General features: G+C 48.2%; 1 protein-coding gene across 6 annotated transcripts in view; it reads left to right on the top strand.

Annotated features, from left to right (window-relative positions):
* Positions 1-13,528: 13,528 nt before the first annotated feature.
* Pemt (phosphatidylethanolamine N-methyltransferase) overlaps positions 13,529-22,746 on the top strand; it is a 76,917-nt gene continuing 67,699 nt past the window's right edge. Inside the window, exons 1-3 of one of the 6 annotated variants that reach the window (XM_074046655.1) lie at positions 13,580-13,725; positions 17,599-17,923; positions 22,023-22,173. Coding sequence is in view for 1 of the 6 variants with exons in the window: in XM_020180301.2 (XP_020035890.1) it covers positions 13,663-13,725 (63 nt within the window). In the remaining 5 variants the exon portion in view is untranslated. Of the gene's footprint in view, positions 13,726-17,598; positions 17,924-22,000; positions 22,174-22,274; positions 22,293-22,746 lie in introns of those variants that run through there. The other 5 variants (XM_074046656.1, XM_020180301.2, XM_020180302.2 and 2 more) reach the window with 5 other exon arrangements.

Genomic DNA, 22,746 nt, shown 5'->3' with positions numbered 1-22,746 from the left:
GCGGCCTATGTGCTGCCATGGGCAGTGGGCTGCACCATACCCCTTGTCTGAAGGTCAGCTCCCAAAGGCAGTTGAGCTTGTGCTCCCATCTCTGGCAGGAGACTCATGGCCATAGATTGATCTATAGGTTATGAGACCCCAGACAAGAGGAACACTCTTCTGGGCTGGGTCCCCTGAAGGACCTCTTAGAGGGAGTTATCTTGGACCTTGAAGGACACCCTTGTAGGGACATGTGGTTTGTGGGCACTGGTGCGAGCAGCAGAGATGTGTTCTAGGACTGTCATTTCCCAAGAAGGTCAGCCTCGTTCTTGGGCTTCACATCTGGGAATGGCCTGGGAAGTCAAAGGGAAGAGGACAGTGTGGTGGGAGGGACAATAGTCTAAGCAAAGATGCAGTAGTGGTGGGAACTGGCAAGCCAAGGCTGAGAAACCAGCTATAGTACGTGTGCTGTGCATTTTACAAGACCATCTTGTCACTTCCAACCTGCGAGGTCAGAAGTATTACCCTCACTGAATAGATGCAGAAGTTGAAGCTTAGAGTGACCATGTGACAGCTCTTTGCTTGGGGCTGGTTTTGAACTGCGATTCTCCTGATCTCTGCTTCCCGAGTAGTTAGGATTACAGGTGTGAGCCACTGGCACTTGGCTCATCTTATTTGTTGAGATGGAGTCTCTCTAACTTTTTGCCCTAGCTGGCCTCAATCCACGATCCTCCTGATTACCACCCCTCAAGTAACTGAGATTACAGATGTGAGTCACTGCACTTGGCCATTGCCTGAAGTCTTCTAAGGGACCTACTGCCTTGCCTGTGTGTGGACCATGCTCTCCCATTTTGTTATCCCAGTGGCCTGTGCTCATTGGGTAAGAGTGATGTTGGTGACTTAGAGTATGGTGCTGGGCTTGCAGACACCTGGCTTTGAGACTTGGCTCCACTGGTTACTAGTTGAATAGATGGACAGTTGTGCAAGTTTTCACCCCACCTATAAATTGTCACCATAGTACTCACAGCTATGCATCCAGGGTTGATTTTGTGCCAGGTCCTCTTATGAGAATATTAATGTATTAATCCATTGCTGGTTCTCACTGAGTTGAGGGGGTGACTGCCACTATCTTTCTTACTTTACAGATGAGAAAACTGAAGAACAGAGTTTGAGGATAGCTAGGGAAAGACCACCCAGCCTGGCCACAGAACCCACGTGCTAGACACTTGCCTAGGTGGATCTGCTGAGAGCCTCAGTTTCACCATGTGTGGAATGGGGGAAGTCAATGCTTATCTCCTTGGGCCAACTCAGGTCCAACAAGATGATGCCTGTGACAGGCTCCATTCAGCACTAGGCCCCTAGCAGGTGCTTGGCACAAGTTGGCTGTCATGACCTTGTTCCCAAGCCCTGGACTCTTCCCTCTGTTTCCCACATTTGGCCCAACATTGCTGATGGTGCATTTTCCTTTCTTGGCTATTTTTAATTCTCTTTCCTTGGAATTCTGGGTTCTAGATATGGCCTCCATGGGAAGCCAGGGCTCCGGGGAGCATGCCACTGCTCATATGGGAGTAACTGGAACTCTGTGTTTATTCTGCAGAAACCACTGACCAGTGCCTCTGTTGGAAAAGTGACTCAGGGACTCCCTTCCCTCCCCTGGGATAAAGTTCTGCTTCACCAGAATGGCCAGGAAAGACATCTGGGAGGGTGTGGTGGCCATTGAAGGTTTCCCAGGAAGATGCCCCAAAACAAAGCAGCAGGAAGGTGGGATAAAATAGCTTCCTGCCATTTTGTCCTCACAGAGCCTGGATGTGGGGAAGACCAGGATTGGTAGCCCTTGAGAAGACAGGCTGAGATACCCCTGCTTGGGTCTAGGAAGAGGCTTGTCTCAGTCTTCTTTGTGTTGCTATAAGAAAATACCAGAGGCTGGGTATTTTATAAGGAAAATAGTTTATTTTGGCTCAGGGTTTTGGAGGCTGAAAAGTCCAAGCTCAGGTAGCCACATCTGGTGAGGGCCTCATGCTGCATGCTAACATGGCAGAGGGCATCACGTGGTGGGAACACGAGTGCGAGTTGTAAGAAGTGTGTGCGGAAGAGACCTAGCTTTATAACAGCCTGTTCTCAAAGGAACTAATCCAGTGCTGAGAGACCTACGCCACTCCTGCAAGCATGGCATTAATCCCTTCCAAATGTGCACCCTCCCGACCTAATCACCTCCCACCAGGCCCCACCTTTTAAAGGTTCTACCACCTCTCAGGTCCACTACACTGGGGACTATGCTTCCAACAATGAATAAGGGACAAAGCATCGCTGAACTTCTGGCAACAGTTCCACGTATAGGATGGAAATCAAGGCAGTCACTGTTGACCGATTTCCTAATATCGATTCTCTTTGTGCCAACACAAGGCCAATTCACTTGCTAGTCAGTGCTGTAAGTCAATCATGGTCATTTTGTTTCCAAATTTCCCAGATAATCATGATGCTCATTTGACCTGGTTCTGGCCAGCCTCTCAACCAATATGAGGATTTCTTGGACAGGTTTTGCATTCCTGATGAAGAGAGACAGATAAAACCAGTATGACCCTTGACATTTCTCTCACTTTTGATTTACCTTGAACCCAAGTGTGATGATAGAACTATGGCAGCTGTTTTGTGCCTATGAGGTCAAAGCCTGGGGACAAAAGGTCAATCTATGTGAGATTGTTTAAGCTTTGGAAGGTTGAATCTTTTTGTTTTATGCAGGTGAATGTATTCCTAACTGATAAAAACACAAAGTTGGGGGACGGGCAGGCTAGCCACTGAGGGACATTGTAGGCTCAGAATCATTCACGAACTGTTCCTCAAGATGGCTAGGTACTAAGCCCACTGCTGAGTGTGGTGACAGCCAGCAAATCAGGTGGCCCTAGCCCCAAAGGGCCCACAACCTACCAAAAACAAGTCAAATCATGTAACCTCTCAGAGCACTCACTCAACTCTCAAGCAGGGTACAAAAAAAAAATCCCTTTACTTTTATTACCTATTGATTTATTTTTGTGGTACTGGGGATTAAATTTAGGGCCTCAAGATTGCTCAGCTCTCTACCACTTGAGCCATGCCTCCAGTCCTTTTGTTTGTATTCTGTTTTTGAGATAGAGGCTCCCTAACTGTTCCCTGGCTGGACTCAAACTCTCAATCTTCCTGCCTCTGCTTCCCAAGTAGCTGGGACCACACGCATGCACCATCATCCTCAGCTTTCTTTACTTTTAAAAGTCAGGTTAATCCTTACTGGAGGACCCACTTGCCAAAGTTGGGAAAAACTACAAAAGATCTTAAGGTGGGAAGGGATAGGGTTGTTTCGGGATCAACTCAGGATCCTAGGGCATGATCACCTGTGACACACTGAAGACCTTTGTCTTACCTTTGCTGTTCCTGCTGCCCTAGGCAAGTATTAGTTACATAAAATTAACTGCTGAAACAAGTAAATCCCAAAATCTCAGGGCTTGACACAGTAAAGATCTCTCTGGATCATGTCACAGCCCGCTGTGGGTTGGCAGGGCTGGGGAGTAGATAAGAGTTTGCTTGATACATTCATTTGAGCACCTAGACTCTTGTCTTGGTGGCTCTGCTACCCTCCAGTTCTTCCGGGTCTCATTCAGTCAGGAGATGGGGAATGACAGAACAAGAGTAGGACTGCTGGGCCAGGCCAGAAGTGGTGACATCATTTTCTCTCACATCCCATTGACTTAACTGATCATATCTTGCTGCAAAGGATGCTGGGAAATGGAATCTCCATGCCCAGGAAGAAGAGCAAAGGTAAATGTGGTGGGTACCACCTGGCCCCTCAGAGGTGGAAGGCAGTGTGGGAGGCACTACTGTCTTCCAACATAGCCTCAAGCAAGGGCAGGTCTCCCTCTCTGGAAGGGTCCATAGCCCTCCTCCCCATCTGGGCATTTTGGCAGACCAAAGACACCCTTTGTCACCTCCCCAAGCCTGTGCCTACTGCTCCTCCTCTCACAGCACAGCACAGCCAGAGAATGCCTTAGTGCACCCAAACCTTCACATCCAAACTCAAGCACGGCCATCCTCAGATGCCCACTGGGTCCAGGAATGCCCCTCTGCCTAGAGACAAATATGGTTGTGCCCCCTCCTCCCAGGGCTAAAACGGGCTTTCTTGACTTCAGTGCTGTCATATTTGGGGCCAGATTATTCTGGGTGATGGGGGTTATCTGCCTATTGCTGAGTTTTAGCCCTTCCCTGGCCTCTATCCACGAGAGGGCATAGCAGCCCCCCACCCTCTGCCTAGTCGTAACAACTGAAAATGTCTCCAGACATTGCCCATGATAATTAGATGGGGTCAACCTTGGAATGAGGTCTCTGTGGGGGTGGAGAGTTCAAAGGCAGAATAGGTCACCTCTGCCCCAGAGAGGCTTCACAGAGGATGAGAGTTCAACCAGGTGGTGGGGGCTCAGTGAGTTTGCCAGAAGGGTGGCGGGGAGGGTGACTGTGCCAAGTCCCAGAGTCAGGAAACAGCATGGTGCATCCTGGGAAGTGGAGAAAATTTGATGTAACTGGAGCAGAGTGGGTCCTGGGGGGCACCTCCTCCTCGAGTCCCCTTCAAATTGCATTCAGACCCCTTGTCTGTGTAGCTTCCCTTCAAATTCAGTCTTCTGTTCCATGTTCTGTCCAGTCCCAGCACATACCCAGAAAAGTGAATGGGTGAGGGACCCATTATGTGAAGGAACTGACTTGTGGAGTGGCCTCACTGGGCATGGTGGCACAACCTGTGATCCCAGCTATTCAGGAGGCTGAGGCAGGAAGATTGAAAGTTCAAGGCCAGCCTGGGCTACATGGTGAGACCTTATCACAAAACAACCATGGAGGGGTCTCATATACCAGCCTGAGAAGATGGGATTGTAGTCTGGGCAGTAGGGAGCCATTGTAAGCTTTTGAGAAGGGGAGTTACCTGCTATTGGGTGGAAGATACTTTGGACAAGTGGTGGCTGTGAAGACCAGCTGTTGAAACTATTGGGTGAGAGCTGATGAGGTCTGAACTACTTCAGAGGAACAATTATGAGAGTGGACGATTAATAAGCCACAGGAGAGAGGGAGGGGAGGGGTGGTTGCCCTCTCCGAGTCTGGTTTGGATGACTGGGACCTCAGATCAGGGAAGGGTTGGGGTAATGGACTGAGCCAGAGCCTCCTCCAGTGACAGGAGACAGCTTGGAGAAACTATGAGGTTTGATATGTAATTTTGAACCACACCTGATGTGTGGTTACCCCACATCTTAGAACCTAATAGCCAAAAGGCAAATAACCCAATTATAAATGGGCAAGGCAAAAAGCAGACATTTCTCCAAAGCCACACAGATGGCCGATGGCACAGGAAAAACTTTCCATTTCATTAGCCACAGGGAAGGCAAATGGGAGCCAGGGAGACGCCACCTCGTGTCTGGGAGGATGGCTGGGGTCAAAAAGGCAGAAGATAAGGGCTGGGCTGTGGCTCAGAGATAGACCACTAGTCAAGTGTGCACAAGGTCCTGGGTTCATCCCCAGCACTGTGAAAAATAAGCAGCTAAATGGTGGTTCACGCCTGTAATCCTAGCTACTCAGGAGGCAGAGATCAGGACAATTGTGGTTTGAGGCCAGCCCAGGCAAAAAGTTTGAGAGACACCCCCATCTCAACCAATAAGCCTGGTGTGGTGGCTTGTGCCTGTCATCTCAGCTGCTTGGGAAGCATAAATGAGAAAATTGTGCTCCAGGCAGTCCTGGGATTTATAAACTCAAGACCCTATTCAAAAAAAAAAAAAGGAAAACATAAAGGGTTGAGGGAATGGGTCAAGTGGTAGAGCACCTGCCTAGTGAGCTTAAGGACCTGAGTTCAAACTCCAGTACAACTAAAAAGAAAAGTAAATAAATACAAATAATAGGCAGACGATACTACATGCTAGGGAAGAAGTGGGGAAACTGAACCTCTGTGGGTTGCTTGTCTCCTGCAACCCTTTTACACTGGGATCTCTGTGATATTCCTGTATGTGGCTGGAAATGTGAGATGGCTCAGCCGCAGTGGAATCAACCAGAGAGTTCCTGCTAGTGCTGAACACAGTCCCACAACTCAGCAGACTCTCTGCTGGAGAGCACCCCAAGAAATGGAAAAATGCCGGCAAAAGTCCTGTGCACCATGGGTTCATAGCAGCATCGTCCACATCAGCCCAAAGTGGAAACAACCCAAAAGCTCATGAACTGGAAAATGGGTAACAAAATGGGGTCTATCCACACAATGGAATGCTTCAGCTCTAAGAAGGAATGAGGTCCTGATTCACACTGCAACATGGAGGACCCCCATGACACTCATGCCCAGTGAAGGAAGCCCGTGTTGCAGAAGCCCATTCATGTGAAATGTCCAGACAAACAAATTGTAGGAACAGACAGCATAGTGACAGGTGCCTAGGACTGGGCAGGGAAAACATGGAGCAACCACTAGTAGGTACAGAGTTCTGTTTGAGGAGATGGAATGAGATTATGGTGAAGGCCACACAACATTGAGAATGTGTTAGCAAATTTACACATTAAATGCACAATTTCAAATTTAAAAGGTTTAAGTGCTGACTTTTATGTTACATGAATTTTTTCTAACTAGATTTCCTCATTTGCTGTTTGTTTATTTATTTATTGTGCTGTTAGGGATTGAACCCAGGATCTCATGCATGCTAGGCAAACGTTCTATTACTGAGCTGCACACCCAGCTCTCAATGCATTTTTTAAAGTATAGTCTCTATGCTTTACAGTCGATTTTTCTGTAAACCCAAAAGTGCTCTAAATAATAGGTGTAGCAACTAAAAAGGACAAAACCAAACCAACCATGAAGGTGGCACTGAGGAGTCTGTGACCTTGGGCCCTATGGTGCCCCCTGCAGGCTGCAGAGTGTTGAGACCCTTGTGCATTCCGACTCCGGTCTTTGCCAGCCTGTACTTCCCTTCCTCCTTCTGAGAGATGCATGTGCTTCCTACATGGTCAGCAGAGGCCACCTGCCAAGACCTGGACTAGGGACTTGCTTCCTTTAACCCTCATGACAACCCCAGGAGAAAATAGGGGAGCTTTATGAGATGGTGACAGAGCTGGGATGGATACAGGTGTGTTGGCCTGGTGGGTAGGAAAGGAGTCAGCTCCTGGCAGTCTCTAGACAGCAACGATGAGCCTGAGGATACACAGACAGCCACTGCCCCAGACAGACACCATGACACAGAGAAATACACACACTCCTCCCATACACAGATTCACACACACACACACACACCCTTACACTGAAACAGACATACCCAAAACAAACACTGAAAAACAGACACACAGTTTGTGAAGAAGACACATAGACAAGTGTGGAAATGCACACACCCTCAAGCACACTCCAAAATAGATACACACTGAAATAGACACGCAGGTTCACATATCCAGAGACCCACATGGAACAACACACACTCATACACTGAAGGACACAGAGACTCACAGGCACACACACTGAAAAAGCTGGGCCAACCTGCACACCCTCCCCTCTCCTGGAACTGGCCCTGTTGCTAGAGTGCTGCTTACATAAACCCTAGGCTGGAGGAGAGGAAGCCGGTCAGGAGGGGCAGAGTTGGTTTAGAGTTTCCCATGGCCTCTGGGTCACTTTGACCTGGACCAACCTCACCATGAGGTACTTGGCCATCTGGTGCCCAAGAGCCCACTCCAGATGTTCACTTAGGGTGTATGGGCCTGGCCTAGAGTGAGTCAGGGCACAGGGAGCAACTCCAGGACCAGGACAAGGTGCTCCAGGGCTGCCTCCTTAAAGGTTAAGCCCCTTCGTATTTGCTAATGTGGTAATGTCAATCCTTGAGTGGACGTAGGGGCTTCCTTCTGGACCCTGAGGTCAGGAGGAAGTGGATGGGAGCAGCAGGGTGACAAATAAGTCACATTTACCAAATACGTTGTATGCCAGGCATTATTACATCAAGAGATATGGCCTTTGACCCCACAGTAGGCCTATACAATCAGTACAACTATTGTACTGCATACAGATGGGGAAACAAAGGTCAGCTGAAACAAAATAGCCCGTTAGTAAATGGCATGCTGGTGCTAGGACCTAGAAGCAGTTGTACCAGTCAGCTGTGGCTGCAGTACTGCTATGTAACCCCCGCCGCCACCCCCCCCACACTGGCTCATGCTCACAGGTCTGCAGGATGAGTGATTGGCTGATTTCGTCTGGGCTGGGCAGCTCTGCTGTGGTCTTTAGGTCAGCTGGTCTACTCTGCACATGCTTGTTCTGGGCCCAGGCTATGGAGGTTGTAGTCACTCAGGATATGTGCTTCTCATAGTAGGTCACTGGAGCACAGAAGCCACACCAAGTCCCCCAGCACGTTTAAGGCTTCAGAATGTCTTGTCCATTCTCATTCCTTAGTGAAGGTGAATCACATGGCACGGGGAGAGGGGAATGGTATGGGGGTGAGTATTTGCTGAACAAGAATCCAATCTCTTACTTGATCTTAACTCGGAAACCCAGGGTCACAACCAGCATACAGCCCTGTCTCTGTGAGTGAAGGGGAGACAGAGACTCAGGCCAACCGGGACTGGGGTCCTGGCTCCAACACTTCCTGGCTATTGCTTCACACTCTGGCCCCATTTTCTGACCTGTAGAATGGATTGCTGGGAGGTACAAATAGGGTGACATATATCAAAAATGCTCCACAGGAGGACAGTACAGGGAAGTCCTCCAGGTACACTAGCTGATATTATTAGCGATTATCTAGTTGTCCTCACCTGAGGGGTCCTAATGCTCTCCTTGAAGCCATTTGGAAATACTCAGGGGTGTTTGGGGCTGGGGGTGCATTTCATGGATGAGGGCCCAAGTGCTTAATATCCTATACTTTGTCAGTCCACCTACTCGGCAGGGAATTGTCCTGCTTAGATTCCAACTGCAGCAGAATCTAACTGGGCACTTCTGGTTACATATGGCAAGGCAGGGCCCAGGGAGGGGTGGGGGCCAGACAGAGGTGGCTGGGAGTGAATCAGCCCCAGACGTAAACTACTTAGCACTGGCCCAGGGGGCACCTTTGGGCTATGCCCTAGAGTCCTTCATGAATTCAGAGAGCTTGTTACTGTTGGGAAGTTTGCTCTTGTGTAGGCAATTTTCCCCTGTAACCTGAGGGCACTTGGCTTTTCTCCTACCTGGCACCATGAGGGAGGCAGCCATGTCAGCACTAACAAGGTGCCATCAACCAAATCACAGGGGCTACTAGCGAGGGACTGGGATGATTTCTGACTCCATGAGCCTCGCCCCATACCCCAGAGACTTCACACACCTCATGAGTCTGAAAAATCAATAAGAACAGCACATCAGCGTGGCCATTCAGAAAAGAAAGAGCACACCCCAATACTTGGGTGACATTCCTGCTCAGAAAGGCAGAGCCTGCAGTGAACCATGACAAACCCACCCAAGGGGTGGCCCTCAAAAGACCTGGCTTGAGCTCTCCAAAACTGTCAGTCTTTCTTGAAGGATAAAGACAGACCAAGGAATATTCTAGATCAAAGTTGGCTACCTGTGATCCTGGACCAGAGCCTGGTTCTGAGAAGTACTGCACATTATCGGGTCCATGGGCCAGGTGTGAACATGGACCATGTGTTAGCTGACATTATGTGTTCCTGGTAAACGCCTGCTCCCGATCATGGTTTCATAGAAAAATGTCTCTGTTCTTAGGACAGTCCTAGGTGAAAAGCCTTCAATTTGCCTTCAAATAGTTCATATAGACAGTCTTAACAGAACAGATATTGTACATGCCAGGAAATGCAAAGAGGGTTATAGGATGTTTACTGTATTACTCTTACAATTTGGTGAGGGGCTTGAAAAATTTCAAGGTACAAAAATTTTAAATTGCTTAGGGCTGGGGGTATAGCTCAGTGGTAGAGCTTTTACCTGGTATGCACCAGGCCCGGGTTCCATCCCTAGCACCACCAAAAAAAAGTATTGTAGTTACCTTCTTGTTGCCTAACTCAATCCACTGTGTTTAAGAGAGCAAACCATCAAACCGTGTGATTTCAACCTTTGGCAGTTTGTTCAGGTTAGCTTTATGTTCCAGCATAGGTCTGTGTTCTGTGGCAAATGTTCTGTGTGAACTTGAAAAGAAGGTACACTGTGGTTGGGGGCGGGGGGAGTTTGTGGATGTCAATTCTGTTGTTCAGGGCTAGGCAAGGTGGCTCATGCCTGTAATCCTAGCCTGTCCTTAAAGGAGCAGTCAGGCTTCTCAGAGAAGATTGGGCTGTAAGTGGACACTGAAGAGCAGATGTGATGAAAAGAAGCAGAAGGGGGCAGAACCATGATAGTTTTGTTTGTTTTGGTGGTGATACTGGGGTTTGAACTCAGGGCCTTGTACTTATGACTCCAGCCCATTTTTGCTTTGGTTATTTTTGAGATAGGCTCTTGTGTTTAGCCAAGGCTGGATCAAGATCCTCCTATTTATGCCTCCCGAGTAGCTGGAATGACAGGTACACACCACCATACCAAGCTTATTTATTTTTTGGGGGTATTGAGATTTGAACTCAGGGTCTCACACTTGCTAGGCAGGTGCTCTACCACTTGAGCCACTCCACCAGCCTTGTTTTGTGTTGGGTCTTTTCATAAGATAGGGTCTTGCAAACTGTTTGCCTAGGCTGGCTTCAAAAACATCATCCTCTTGATCTCTGCCTCCTGAGTACTAGGATTACAGGTATGATTCACCAGTGCCCCGTTACACTTGGCTTTTTATTGGTTGAGATGAGCTCTTGAACCCCTCAACCCCCTGGCCTCAAACCATGATCCTCCTGACAGCCTCCCAAGTAGCGAGATTACAAGTATGAGTCACCATGCCTGGCCCATGATGGCCTCTGAGAGCCAAATAAATACTGGAGCTTGTGCTGGGTTTCTCATGTGACTTCATCCAGTCCCAGGGAGGCCTGGCCTTGGCCTTGGTTTGGGGCAGCAGGATTCAACCCTACCACTTATTGAGTTGTGTGACTATGGACAAGTCTCTTCCACACCTGTCAGTTTCCTCATTTGGAAATCCAGAGTAACACTCCCTGCTCACAGGGCTGTTGTGAGGATTAAAGAAAACAGGAGGCTTTTGGAGTGCTGAGCTCAGGGCCAGCAGCCTGGAAGGGGTCAGATTAACTATTGTTTTCATGGTTAGGATTTTGAGAGTCAGAGAGGGTAAAGCACTCTCCCTAGGCCACACAGCCAGGAAGGGGTGGGATGGGGACTTCAAATGTAAAAGGTGGGTTTGCTATTCTATTCAGGTGACAGACCCAGTCATACCCTCCATTCCACAGTCACTTAGGCCCAAAATAGTGACTTGTTTAAGGTCATCCAACTGGAGAATGGCAGAACTACTCATTCATGTATTGTTGAGTACCTGCTTTGGCCAGGCATGGGTTCAAAGAGTTGTATCTAAACAGATAAAAATCCCTGTCCTCATGAAGCGTACATCCTAGCAGGGGAGACTGAAGCTCCACAAAATAAACAAGCAAACTAAATAATTCGCTAGACAGCAACAGGGTAATGGGGAGAAACAAAGTTAGGAAAGGGGAAGGAGCATGCATGGTGGGTCAGTATGTTTAGAAAGGTGGAAAGGTGACATGAGTAGAGTTTAGAGGTGCTCTGGCAGGGAGCTGTGAAGACATATGGGGAAAAGCATCCCAGGCAGTGAGACCAACACACGCAAAGGCCCTGGGGCAAGTGTATGCCCGGGGTGTTCCAGGAGTAGCAAGGAGGCCAGCAGGCAGCAGGGGTTTGCATGAAGTGGACACGGAGGGGCAGAGAAACCCTACCAGCACCAATGTCCTTGCTGGGGTTCCCTGGCCTGGCTGATGCTGCAGAGAACTGAGTTCAGGTGGATTCACTACTGTGCCCCATTGTCAGCATGTAGATTAAGGGGCTATTTCTGAAGCCCAGGGTGGAAGGGAGAGTGTGTGTGGGACTCCTTACTGGGGGCTACATCTGTCCTGCACAACCCCCACCCTGGCTCCTGCTGAGCTTGCTCCCCGATTCCTTGGAGAAGTATGCTCAAGAGACATTATGAACAGAAAATCCCTGAGTAGGGAAAGGATTAGGTTTTACCCCAAGTCACCTGATCAGCCAGTGTTAATTTTAGCAATAAAAGGCCATTTTAGTGATCGTTGGGAGCGTCTGTGACCATATTCAGTGTCAAGGGACAGGGTAGCATAGAGGCAAATCTTTGGCTATAGAAGCTGTCTGGAAGTTCGCCCTGGAGCAGCCTGGGAGATGTTCTCTGAGAAATGGCTTCTCATATCTGAAGGGCTATAAAGGAGCAAAGAGAGGCAACCCTGAGGAGAAAGGAGCTCTATTTGTTAAAGCTTTGGGCAGAGTGAGTTTGGGTAAGTGGGTATCAGGAATAACTACCCTATCCAACAGTGGGGCAAGCCACTAGGAGGGGATGAACCTCTCATCACTTGGGGGTAAAAACAGAGTGGCTTTTCCATTTGCCAGGGAAAATGGGTGGTCTGGACTTCTTTGCAAGCTCTTAAATCTGGAAGATCCCACATGGGCAAGGACTTCTGCTCAAAAGTATCTCCGGGAGGAGGTTTTTGATGTGAACAACCCAATCACATTTCAAGTTGTAGATCTGGCTCCCAGTGAGGTGTTTGCTTTTGTGGGGTGGGGGAGCCACGGAACAGGTTAGGGTGGCGGGACTGGTTGCATCAGTTCTGGTGTGACCTCTGACCTTTACCTTTCTCATTTCCAGATAAAGAAAACACACAAAAATTCATATCCTTTTGTTTTGTTTCTTTTGAAACAGGGCCTCACTATGTAGCCCAGGCTGGCCTTGAACTTGACAGCTGGGATTACAGGCATTAGCCACCATGTCCTGGCCTTTGCACATGCCACCCCTTTTCCTAGTCTGACCTGCCCTGGCGTGCCAAGCCTGGCACTTCCTCTGGACATTCTAAGGCGGGAAACCTAGCCCCGAGTCTTTCCCATTATAATGCTTATCCCTTTGCTTTGTCCTTTATCTCCGTTTGGAGACAGTGAGGGATCTTGCGTTGCTGTCCACAGCACCTTCAGCACGCAGACGTGTTCAGCAAACACTTGGGAGTGAATGAGAGAATGGATGGATGCAGGAACGAAGGAACAGCTGCGTAAAAGAGCTTGGGGGCCTCAGAGGCCGGGCCCAGCTTTAGGTGCACTTCGCCTGCACCTCCTCGCAAACCCGAAAATTTCACAAGCTAGCAGGGGGTACTGGCCTGGGCGAAAATCTGAGATGGTGGAGAGCTGCGCGGGAAGCTACTTAAACCTACGGCCCGGGCCAGGCAAGGGCAGGAAGGTCAGGTCAGTTGGAGGGTGGGGTGCAGATTCGGGGACCAAAGAGCAAGGTGGGTGGCCGAATGTGAGGGACACTGAAGCTTGGCCACCATGGAACCAGCAGGCTCTTCCCACGACCGACCCTGGGACTTGTAGTCCTTGGCTACAGGAGTCGCCGGCGCAGGCCCTTGCGAGGCAGGAACAGAGAACTACATTTCCCAGAAGGCCGGAAAAGTTGGGGTCACCGAGAAAGCGCCCGGCCGGTCGCGCTTCCCTGGAGCGATGGTGCCGGCGAGTGGCTGCGCGAGGTGTCCGTGTGGTCCCTCCTGAGGCGGCCCGCCGCGTGGAAGGAGCTGCGGGCCGGGCCGAGCCGCGCAGCCGAGCCTATGAGCACATCGGTGGCGGGGCCTGACTGCTGCGGAGGCCTCGGCAATATCGACTTTAGGCAGGTACTGGTGGGGCGGGTTGATGTGGATACCTGGAGAAGATAGGGTAGGCCGGCAGTGTGAGGCGGGCACCGCCTCCAACGCTTGGTGGGCGGGGCCATCTGGTTACTTGGCAACGGGGGTAAGGCGGGGCGAGAGACCTGCGCGCTCCCGCGGGTACTGGGCGTGTGTGTGTGTGCACGCGCACGCCCCGAGTTGCTCAGAACTCCCCACTGCTGGGGTGTGTGCGTGTGTGTGTGTGTGTGTGTGTGTGCACACAAGTGTGGGCAAGTGTGTCTCTGATATTATCTGAAGCTCGGAAATTGTGTGTGTGAGTCTCTGGGATTGTATGTGTGAGTCTCTGGGATTGTGTGAATCTGGGATGTTGTAGGTATCTGGGATTTTGCATGAGAGTCTCTGGAATTGTGTGGTCAAGAGTTACTCTGAGAGTATGTCCAGGAGTGTGTGTGTGTGTGTGTGTGTGTGTGTGTGGCTGTGTGTGATGGAGTGTGTGTGAGTGTGAAGGATTCTAAACTCCCACGTTTGCAGTGTGGATGGGTGCATGTAGTGTGGATGTGTCTCTGCAGCATGGGTAGAGTGATGGGAGTTCTGGTTCCTCTACCTGGGTCCTTCAGTAGGCTGAAGAACACCTTTTCCTTTCAGAAGGGTGGAAAGGGCAGTGCTGTGCCAGGATGGGTGGGATGGTGCCTGGAGACCCAGCTCAACCACCTGTAAAGTCCAGACCAGAGAGTTTGCCTTTCCTCACATCTCCCAATTCCAGTGGATTTTCTTCTCCTGTGTTTACCCTCTGTCAAGGTTTCCTTGTAGATTCTTCATTCACCTTTATTACTAACCACTCTTCATAGAGCCCATAAGATCTCTACTGGAGCAGCCTCTAATCGAGTTCATGCATTCCTTTGTTCGTTACTCTATGTGTATTTACTCATTCACTCATTCAGTGATGCAGCCAGTATTCACTTGAGGGCCTGAGGAGGATCCAGTTCTAGGATGGTTAAGGGCCAGCTTTCACTGTGCTTTCATTCTTGTGAAGAAGATGGCAGGCCTAGAAACAGAATGTTCTTCAAAGGAGAGAAAGATGGTCAGTGTTTAACAGAGTAGCTGGTGGTGGGAAGGTTCTTACTAAGTGTGGGAGGTAACTGGAATGTGAGGGTTCAGTGATAAACCAGTGGGGCAGCAGTTCCTGGTGGGAGCAGAAGCAGGCTGGCCGCTGGCCTGGAGGGCATGGACGACAGTTGACATGGATGGGTAGGTAGAGGAAGATTGGGAGGAGACGGCTGTCTCATGTTAGTAAACTTGTCATTGAAGCATAACATCCAGCCAGGTGAGGTGGCAGGTCATAAGGACACCTCCTGCAATTGCGTAAGATAACCAGAGCAAGAGAGGTCATTGACAGCCCCAGGCTGTCCTCAGGACCCTCCCTCGGGAGTCTTGTATCTGATGGAATCCTTAGAATCTTCTGCCTTCAATGGCTATGAGAGAATCCCAGACTCACTGGTCAGAGTCAAGGCTGTATTCATGTCTCCTCTCCTCTCCTCTCTTTTCTCTTCCTTCCTTCCTTTTCTTCTTCTCCTTCTCCTTTCTTCTCCTCCCCCTCCCCCTCTCCCCTCCTCCTCCCCCTCCTCCTCCCCCTCCTCCTCCTTCTTCTTCTTCTTTCTTTCTCTCTCTCTCTCTCTCTCTCTCTCTCTCTCTCTCTCTCTCGTACTGGAGTTTGAACTCAGGGAGTGCTCTACCACTTGTGCCATTCCACCAGCCCTTTTTTTTTCTTTTTTTTTTTTTCTGGTGTTGGAGATGAAACCAGGGTCTCCTGAGTGACAGGCAAGCACTCTACCACTGAGCCCCACCCCCAGCCCTTGCGATTCATGTTTTCTGTCCCAGCATATCACACACGGAAAGGGCACTGGCTGGAGGAATGGGTCACCTTGAACTTAGGGGTAGGAAGCTGTGAGGCCTAGGGCAAAATGCAAGGGACAGTGTCCCATCACAGACCTCCAGCACCCTTGGAGGGTTTCTGGTCTGCCCCAAGGTAATGGAAACAAAGCTTGTATTGTAGGCTTGGAACCAAGAACACAACCAGTGGATGGGGAAGGCTACCAGAGGGTGTAGGGAGGGCTTTCCTGCCTTTCTCCTTCTCCTCCAGAGCCTGGTGCTGGGTAGCTGGAGAACCAGGAATGCTTCAGGAGATAGGTCAGGATGACCCTCACCAACTAACATTCTGTTTTTCCACTATTGCACAATTGATATAATTAAGCTTCCTGTGTCCAAGGGATTTTTCTTTAAAAATAAAAACGAATCCAACAACATCAACCTAGAACATTATATATATGTCTTATGCAGTCATATATAATTTCTGGGTTTCAAATATATCAGTTCCTGGCTTGAGAGAGTTTCAAGGTTTTTTCTCACCCCATCTGAGCTGCAGATTCTCAGTGCTGTCTAATATGTGAGAAATATGCCCACCTATTCAGATTGAAAGAATGGACTCAGAAGAACGTGGAATATCGTGAAAGTGAGACTTTAATGGCAGTCTTGTAAGATTGGGGGCCTGTTGAGCAGACACACCCAAAGCATCATATTCTCTAGTGTGTAAGTCCTTAAGTCCCTCCCCTGGTTTCTCATTGGCTGAGTACTATGGGATTTACATTCCTCCCCCTCACCTAAATTTCCTATTGGGTTATTTTAAAATATGCCTCTCTTGGGATTGGTCAAATTTTAGAAGCGGGCTTTAGTGGTCTCTACCTCCTTTTGTGGTGGGAAGGTCTCCCTGTGATATGTGCTTTCTGGCACACACATAGTTTTTACGCATTTCCTGATTTTACCCCTCCCAGTTTAAGTTCCCTTATCAGTTGGCCTTCCCAACATCTGCAAGATGATACGCAAGCGGCCGTGGTTAAATGCCTCATCTTGAAAATGGACTACCACTATTTTTAACATAATGGAAACATGTGTCCCATATATAACTTCAACTTTCCGGCTGGGGGTGTAGCTCAGTGGTAGAGCACTTGCCTAGTATGCCCAAGGCCCTGGGTTTGATCCCCAGCACTACATAAGAACCCCCCCCAAAAGCATTTGAGAAGCCACATTATATAAAGAGAAATAGAAAATAGAAAAGAAAGATAAAAAATAATTTTACCAACATACAGCTCTCTGTACCTGCAGTTTCCTTATCTGCAGATTCTACCAACACAAATTGAAAACAAAATTATGTCTGTACTAAACATGTACAGATTTTTTCTTGACACGATTTCCTGAATAATGCAGTATGACAACTATGTACACAGCACTTGCATTGTATTAAGTATTATCAGTCATCTAGAGGTGATTTAAAGCACATGGGAGGATGTGCATAGGTGCAAACACTAGACATTTAAAATAAGGCACTTGATCATCTGAGGGTTTTGGTGTCCTTAGGGATCCTGGAATCAACTGGAACCTATTCCTTGTGGAACTGATAGAGGAGGTTTTTTTTTTTTTTGTTTTTGTTTTTTGAGATGGAACCTATGTAACTGTGGCTGGCCTTGAATTTGGAATTCTCTTGCTTCAGCCTCCTGAGTGCTGGGATTACAGGTGTATATCACCATGCCAATCTCTGAGACTATATTTTATTTATTATCCATCTATATATTTTGATATGTTTCATTATGTCATGCTGTGAGAACTCCATAGACACCTGTAGCTGGTGTCTGCCACATTGTACAGAACAATTTACCTGTTGGGAAGCATGCTCTTAATCAGCTGTCTTCTGGCCTGCTTCAGCTGATACTGGAATCTTGGTTTTGTTTTTAATGTAGAAGTCACTGGATGGGGAGAGGAGTGTGCCTGCCCGTACCCTCACTGACTAACGCTCTTCTCTCTATCCTCCCTGCCATGGGATTGCAGAGCCTCACCCCTCAACTTGACGCTGCATGAAGCAAGCTGGCTGGAAAATGGAAAGGAGCAGGGCCTGACCACCTGCTCTCTGTGTGTGAGGACACTTCCAGGGCTCACATTGTGGCCCCAGGGTACTGCTTCTTAGAGCATACTTCTTAGAGGATCTCACCATGAGATCCTCAGAGCCAGGGCACCGTCTACACCCAGCCATTGGACCCCCTGCTCACCAAAACAGATGGGTGGTCATCAACTCTGCAGGTGTCATGAAGATGCTTCAGTTTCTTGATCTGTCAAGTGAGAATAGGAGCAGAATTATGGCGAACACCAAAATGAGGTATGGGGTGTAGAGAAGCCTTGTAAACTCAAGTGCAGCCCAATTTCTGAGGGTGGTTCTTCAGAAGGCATAGCCCCGTGTATTTAGGAACCTGAGAGCGGACAAGTCCCTCCAGCTCCATAACCTCCATTTGCAATAGAAGCACCGGAGTGTGTCACTGGAGACCAAATCCTGATGGTAGATGCAGGGTATCTTGACTGCTGTGTTAGTCAGGTTTGTGCCACTGTGACAAAATACCTGACAAAATCAGCTTAGAAGGAGGAAAGGTTTATTTTTGGCTCACAGTTTCACAGGTTTCAGTCCATGGTCACTTGCCCTAACTGCCTTTGGGCCTACGGTGGCTCGTACATCATGGAAGGAGCATATGGCAGAGAAAGCTCACTTACCTCATGGAGGCAGGAGCAAAGAAAGAGAGGAGTAAACTCAAGTTCCAATATCCCTGTCAAGGGCTCATCCCCAGTGACCTAACTTCCCCTAATTAGGCATCACTTTCTAAAGGCTCCACCACCTCCAATAGTGTCATCACTGGAGACCAAGCCTTCAACACATGGGCCTTTCAGATCCAAGCTGTCTTAGCAACTGTCTTTTCAGGGTGAACTGTCTTGAAGATGTTTTCCTGCTACACAAATTTGTGTAAAAAAATCTTTTTAATTTGATCAATAGAAGTTAAATGTCAGGCCATTATATTAGATGGCTTATTTTGTGATGTTTTCAAGGACATACATTTTGCCTTCAGTGTTTTTGAATCAATCAAGACAGACCAGGATTGAAGCTTTCCTGTGTGCTCCTTGTAACCTTGGGCAAATCATGTCAACTCTGTAAACTCTCAGATCCTATTTCCTCTGCTTCTGTTGAGGCAATGATATGTTTCACCATTAGGCTGCTTACATGGGGAATTACATGCTGTTTTGAGTGTTGAACTAGCTCTGAACTTCTGGGGTGGCTACCACTTGGTCCTGCATTATTGTCTTTTGAGTGTATTGCTAGATTTTGTTTGCTATCATTTTGAGGAGAATTTTTCACAGCCATGCTGATGAGACTATTTGTTTGTAGTTTCTTTGTAATGTCTTTATCTAGTTTTTGTATGAAGATAATGCTGGCTGCCTAAAGTGAATTAGGAAGTGTTCCTACCTTCCCCATATTCTGGAAGAAATTGTGTGGAATTGGTGCTATTTCTTCCTTAAATGTTTGGTAGAATTCATCCAGTGAAACCATCTGGGCCTAGGGCTTTTCTTTTTCTTCAAGGTTTTAAACTATAAATTCACTTCCTGTCATAGATACAGGACTATGTCTTCTTAATGAATTTTGGTAGTCTGTCTTTCACAGACTTTTCTGCTCATCTTTGTCGTTGAAGTTTTGGGCGTAAAGTTGTTCATAACATTCTCTTGTCATGTTCATGTTTGTGAGACTTATAGGGAGGCTGCTTTTATTTTTGATATTAGTAATTTGTGTCTTCTGTCTTTTGCTCTTGGTCAGTCTAGTTAGAGACTGATTTTTGAGCTAGAGATTGATTGTAGATTTTACTGAAAAAAAATTTCCTCTCCCCCAAAGAACCAGTTTTTGGTTTGATTTTTTTTTTTTCTATTTTCAGTTGGATTGATATTTACTCTTTTCTTTTATGTCTTCTTCCTGCTGCTTTGGGTTTAATTTACTCCATTTTCTCTAATTTCTTAGGGGCAAACCTTGTATTACTGACTTGAAACTTTAAGAGTATCAGGTGTTTCCCTCTTAGTCAGGCCTTAGCTGTAGTCCAGTTTCTGAAATTTTGTATTTTCACCTTCATTCAGTTCAAAGTATTTCTAAATTTCCCTGAAGCTTCCTATTGGTCCGATGTGAGAATTCTCATTTAATTCTACTGTGGGTTGAGAGTATCTTTTGTTTGTTAACCTTTTAAAAAAATTTTTTTTATTGTTGTACTGGGGGTATATTGTGACATTTACAAAAATGCTTACAATATGTCTTAGTCAAATTCACTCCCTCCATCCTTCTCCTTTATTCCACCTCCCCCCACTGTCTCTTCTTGTAAATTTAAGATGTGCTTATGGCTGAGAATGTGGTGTGTCTTGGTGACTGTCCCACGTGCCCTTAGGAACATGTAATCCTCTGTCACCATGGGTGCTCCATGAATGTCAGTTTGGGTCCAGTGTGGACTGTATCCTTGGTGATCTCTGCTTACTTACTCTATCCATCACTGAGAAAGGAGTGTCGAAGTCCCTAGCGAGACTTGAGGATTTGTCTGTTTTACCTGCTAATGCTATCCATTTTGTTTTTAATTAAAAAAAATTTTTTAGGAGCCAGGGTCTTGCTGTGTTGCCCAAGTTGGCGTTTAACTTCTGGGCTCAAGTGATTCTCCTGCCTGAGCCTCCTGCGTGCTGGGACTGCAGGCTGCATACCTGCACCTGGCTTGCTGTCTGTTTTTGCTTCAGGCTTTAGCCTCAGTTTTTAATCTGAAAAGTGGGCAAACTTCAACAGGTTGTTGTATAGACTTAGCTACATCGTGGTAACAGCTCCCATGGATCAGGCAATGGCTGGGTGCCAGGCACCAAGCCTGGTGCTTTCCTGGCCTCATCTTACTTGACCTTCTCAGTTCTACCCTTAGAAGGCAAGGCGACTTGCCCGGGGTTGTTTGCTGAGGTGCCCTGTCCCATGACCACTCTGTCCTGCCTATCACAGTCCTTTGCCAGGCTTGGCAGATGGTTGACTTCCCAGTGGAGGCTGGGGCTATCAGTTTGGCTGCAGCATGTCGCTTGTGGTTAAAATCTGTGGGGAGCACTGCCCAAGCAGGTTCTGCTGGGCTCTGGAAGGTGCTGGTGCTGAAATGGGGTTGGTGGCTCCCAGTGTAGTTGAGCAGAGGCCGCCCATAGGGGAGGGGTCAGGCCTATCCACATGTCCCAAATCCCAATATGCTTCATGGGCACCTGTTAGTAAGCCCATGAACCAGCAGTGCCTCTCTGCACCACCCAGGACAGCTTGAGGAATGAAGAACAAATGACTCAGTACACTCACCTTCCTAATGGAGTTAGGCAGTGTGGGGCATGGCCCAGCTGTGGCTATTTCAGATCTTTTGTTTTTATTTTTATCTTTTCCATTCTGGGATGGAATCCAGGGCCTTGTGCATGCTGGGCAAGCGTCTACAAACACTGAGGTACACCTGCAGGCCTAAAAAAAATTTTTTTTTTTATATTTAATGTGGTGTTGGGCCATTTTGTCTTATTGTTGGATTTAGGAATACCTCAAAGCAGTGTTTCTTGCCTGGAATTGCTGGTAGCTGATGGGTACTATGAGGGATTCTTGTTGCACCATGATGCTCTAACAAACCACCCCTCCTGCCTCAGGATGTACCGCAGCAGCATGCCTTGAGTCAGTGTCCTCTCTTTGGAGGGCCCCTCCAGAAGGTGAGAGAGGTGAAATGCCTGTATTTATTAGGTGAAGCAAATAGAGCAAGGGGACAGAACGGCTTGGCACTAGAGCAGCCTGTGCACCTGTGCCTTCATATCTGTTCTTACCTCTGTCCAGGGTGTAGCCCTGGGTGGTCAGTCCCATTACCTTATTTTAGTGGAGAGAAACATGGACTCAGATTGGCCCTGGGCAGCTTGCCACTCCAGGTAGGGGTGGAGACTGTCCTTAGTCCAGACTGATTGCTAAAGCCCAAAGCTCTTCCTTGGAGACAGGTGGCCCCAGTGTAGGAAAAAAGGAGTGTATGTGTGGGTCACCGTTACATCAAACACCACCCTCCATTCCTACCAGAGCATAGACCTAGAGGGAAAGGACTCGGCACATACATTCTTCTGTCTGTGTCTTGCTTGGGGCTGTCACCAGAGATGTCTATCGGATGTTGCCTGGGGTAGCAGCATGGCTGGGGAAGAGGCAGAAGGGCCTGGGACTCCAATCACATACTGTGCAGTACTGATGGTCCTGCCTGAGGACCCTACCCTCTCCGTCCTTTGACGTGTATGTTGTGTGCAACAAAATGACCAGTTGCTTGCATCTGATCGATGTGACTTTGACTCTCCCCAACCCCTGCTGTTTGTTTGGATGTCACAATGTGGCTTGCCCCCTGTGTGCTGTTGACTCCGTGCAAATCATTCCCTAACTACAGGACATTGTTCTGAAGAGTGCCTAGGTCCTCTAGTGAGGTGAAACTACTAGGAACTGCCTCCTTACCAACCTGTGGAGTGTTTGTAGCTGAGTCCATCTGGTGGACCTGGTGACCTAAGCTGGAGCTCAGCCGACGTTTCTTCTTGGCTCTGGTAGGTCACTCCTTTCCTTTCCTCAGACTTTGCTGGTTCTGCAGCCTGTGATCTTGAAGGGTGTCCTCGTTTAGAGATTCACCTGCTTGGATGAGGTTGGGGCCCTGGAGGAGCCTCTGGTAAGGCTGGGAAGCAGAGCCTTGACAAGAGACCCTGAGGGGATTTTTGGTTTATTTCTGCCCATCTACTATAGTTTTAGGAGGAATTTTGCCCTTCAGAGTGGGCTTTGGGAAGTGACAGCAATCAGGAAGGGAACTTCATATCTCTTGAATGGGGAGTGGGGAGTAAGGAGGATGCCCCTCTGTTGCCTAGACCCCACTTTGAGCTACTAGTCATTCTTTCCTGGTTATCAGGTTCTTCACCAGGCAACACTAACTCTTAAGGTGACCCAGGCTGTCTGATGAGCTCCTCCTGCCTGCTGAGCCAGGCTGACCAGGGCACTGGGACCAGGCTGGAGGGGGATAGTAGAGCCATTTTCAGGTTTGGATCAGTTTGGCCCTAATTGGGAGACCCAGACTGATGTCAATTGCAGCTGGGTTTAGCTATGTTAGTTGGCTAGTCTTTGAGTGCCTC

Source organism: Castor canadensis, chromosome 11 (genome assembly GCF_047511655.1).
Source record: "Castor canadensis chromosome 11, mCasCan1.hap1v2, whole genome shotgun sequence".
In the NCBI taxonomy this organism is placed as follows: domain Eukaryota; kingdom Metazoa; phylum Chordata; class Mammalia; order Rodentia; family Castoridae; genus Castor; species Castor canadensis.
This window is presented reverse-complemented; position numbering and strand designations above follow the sequence as displayed.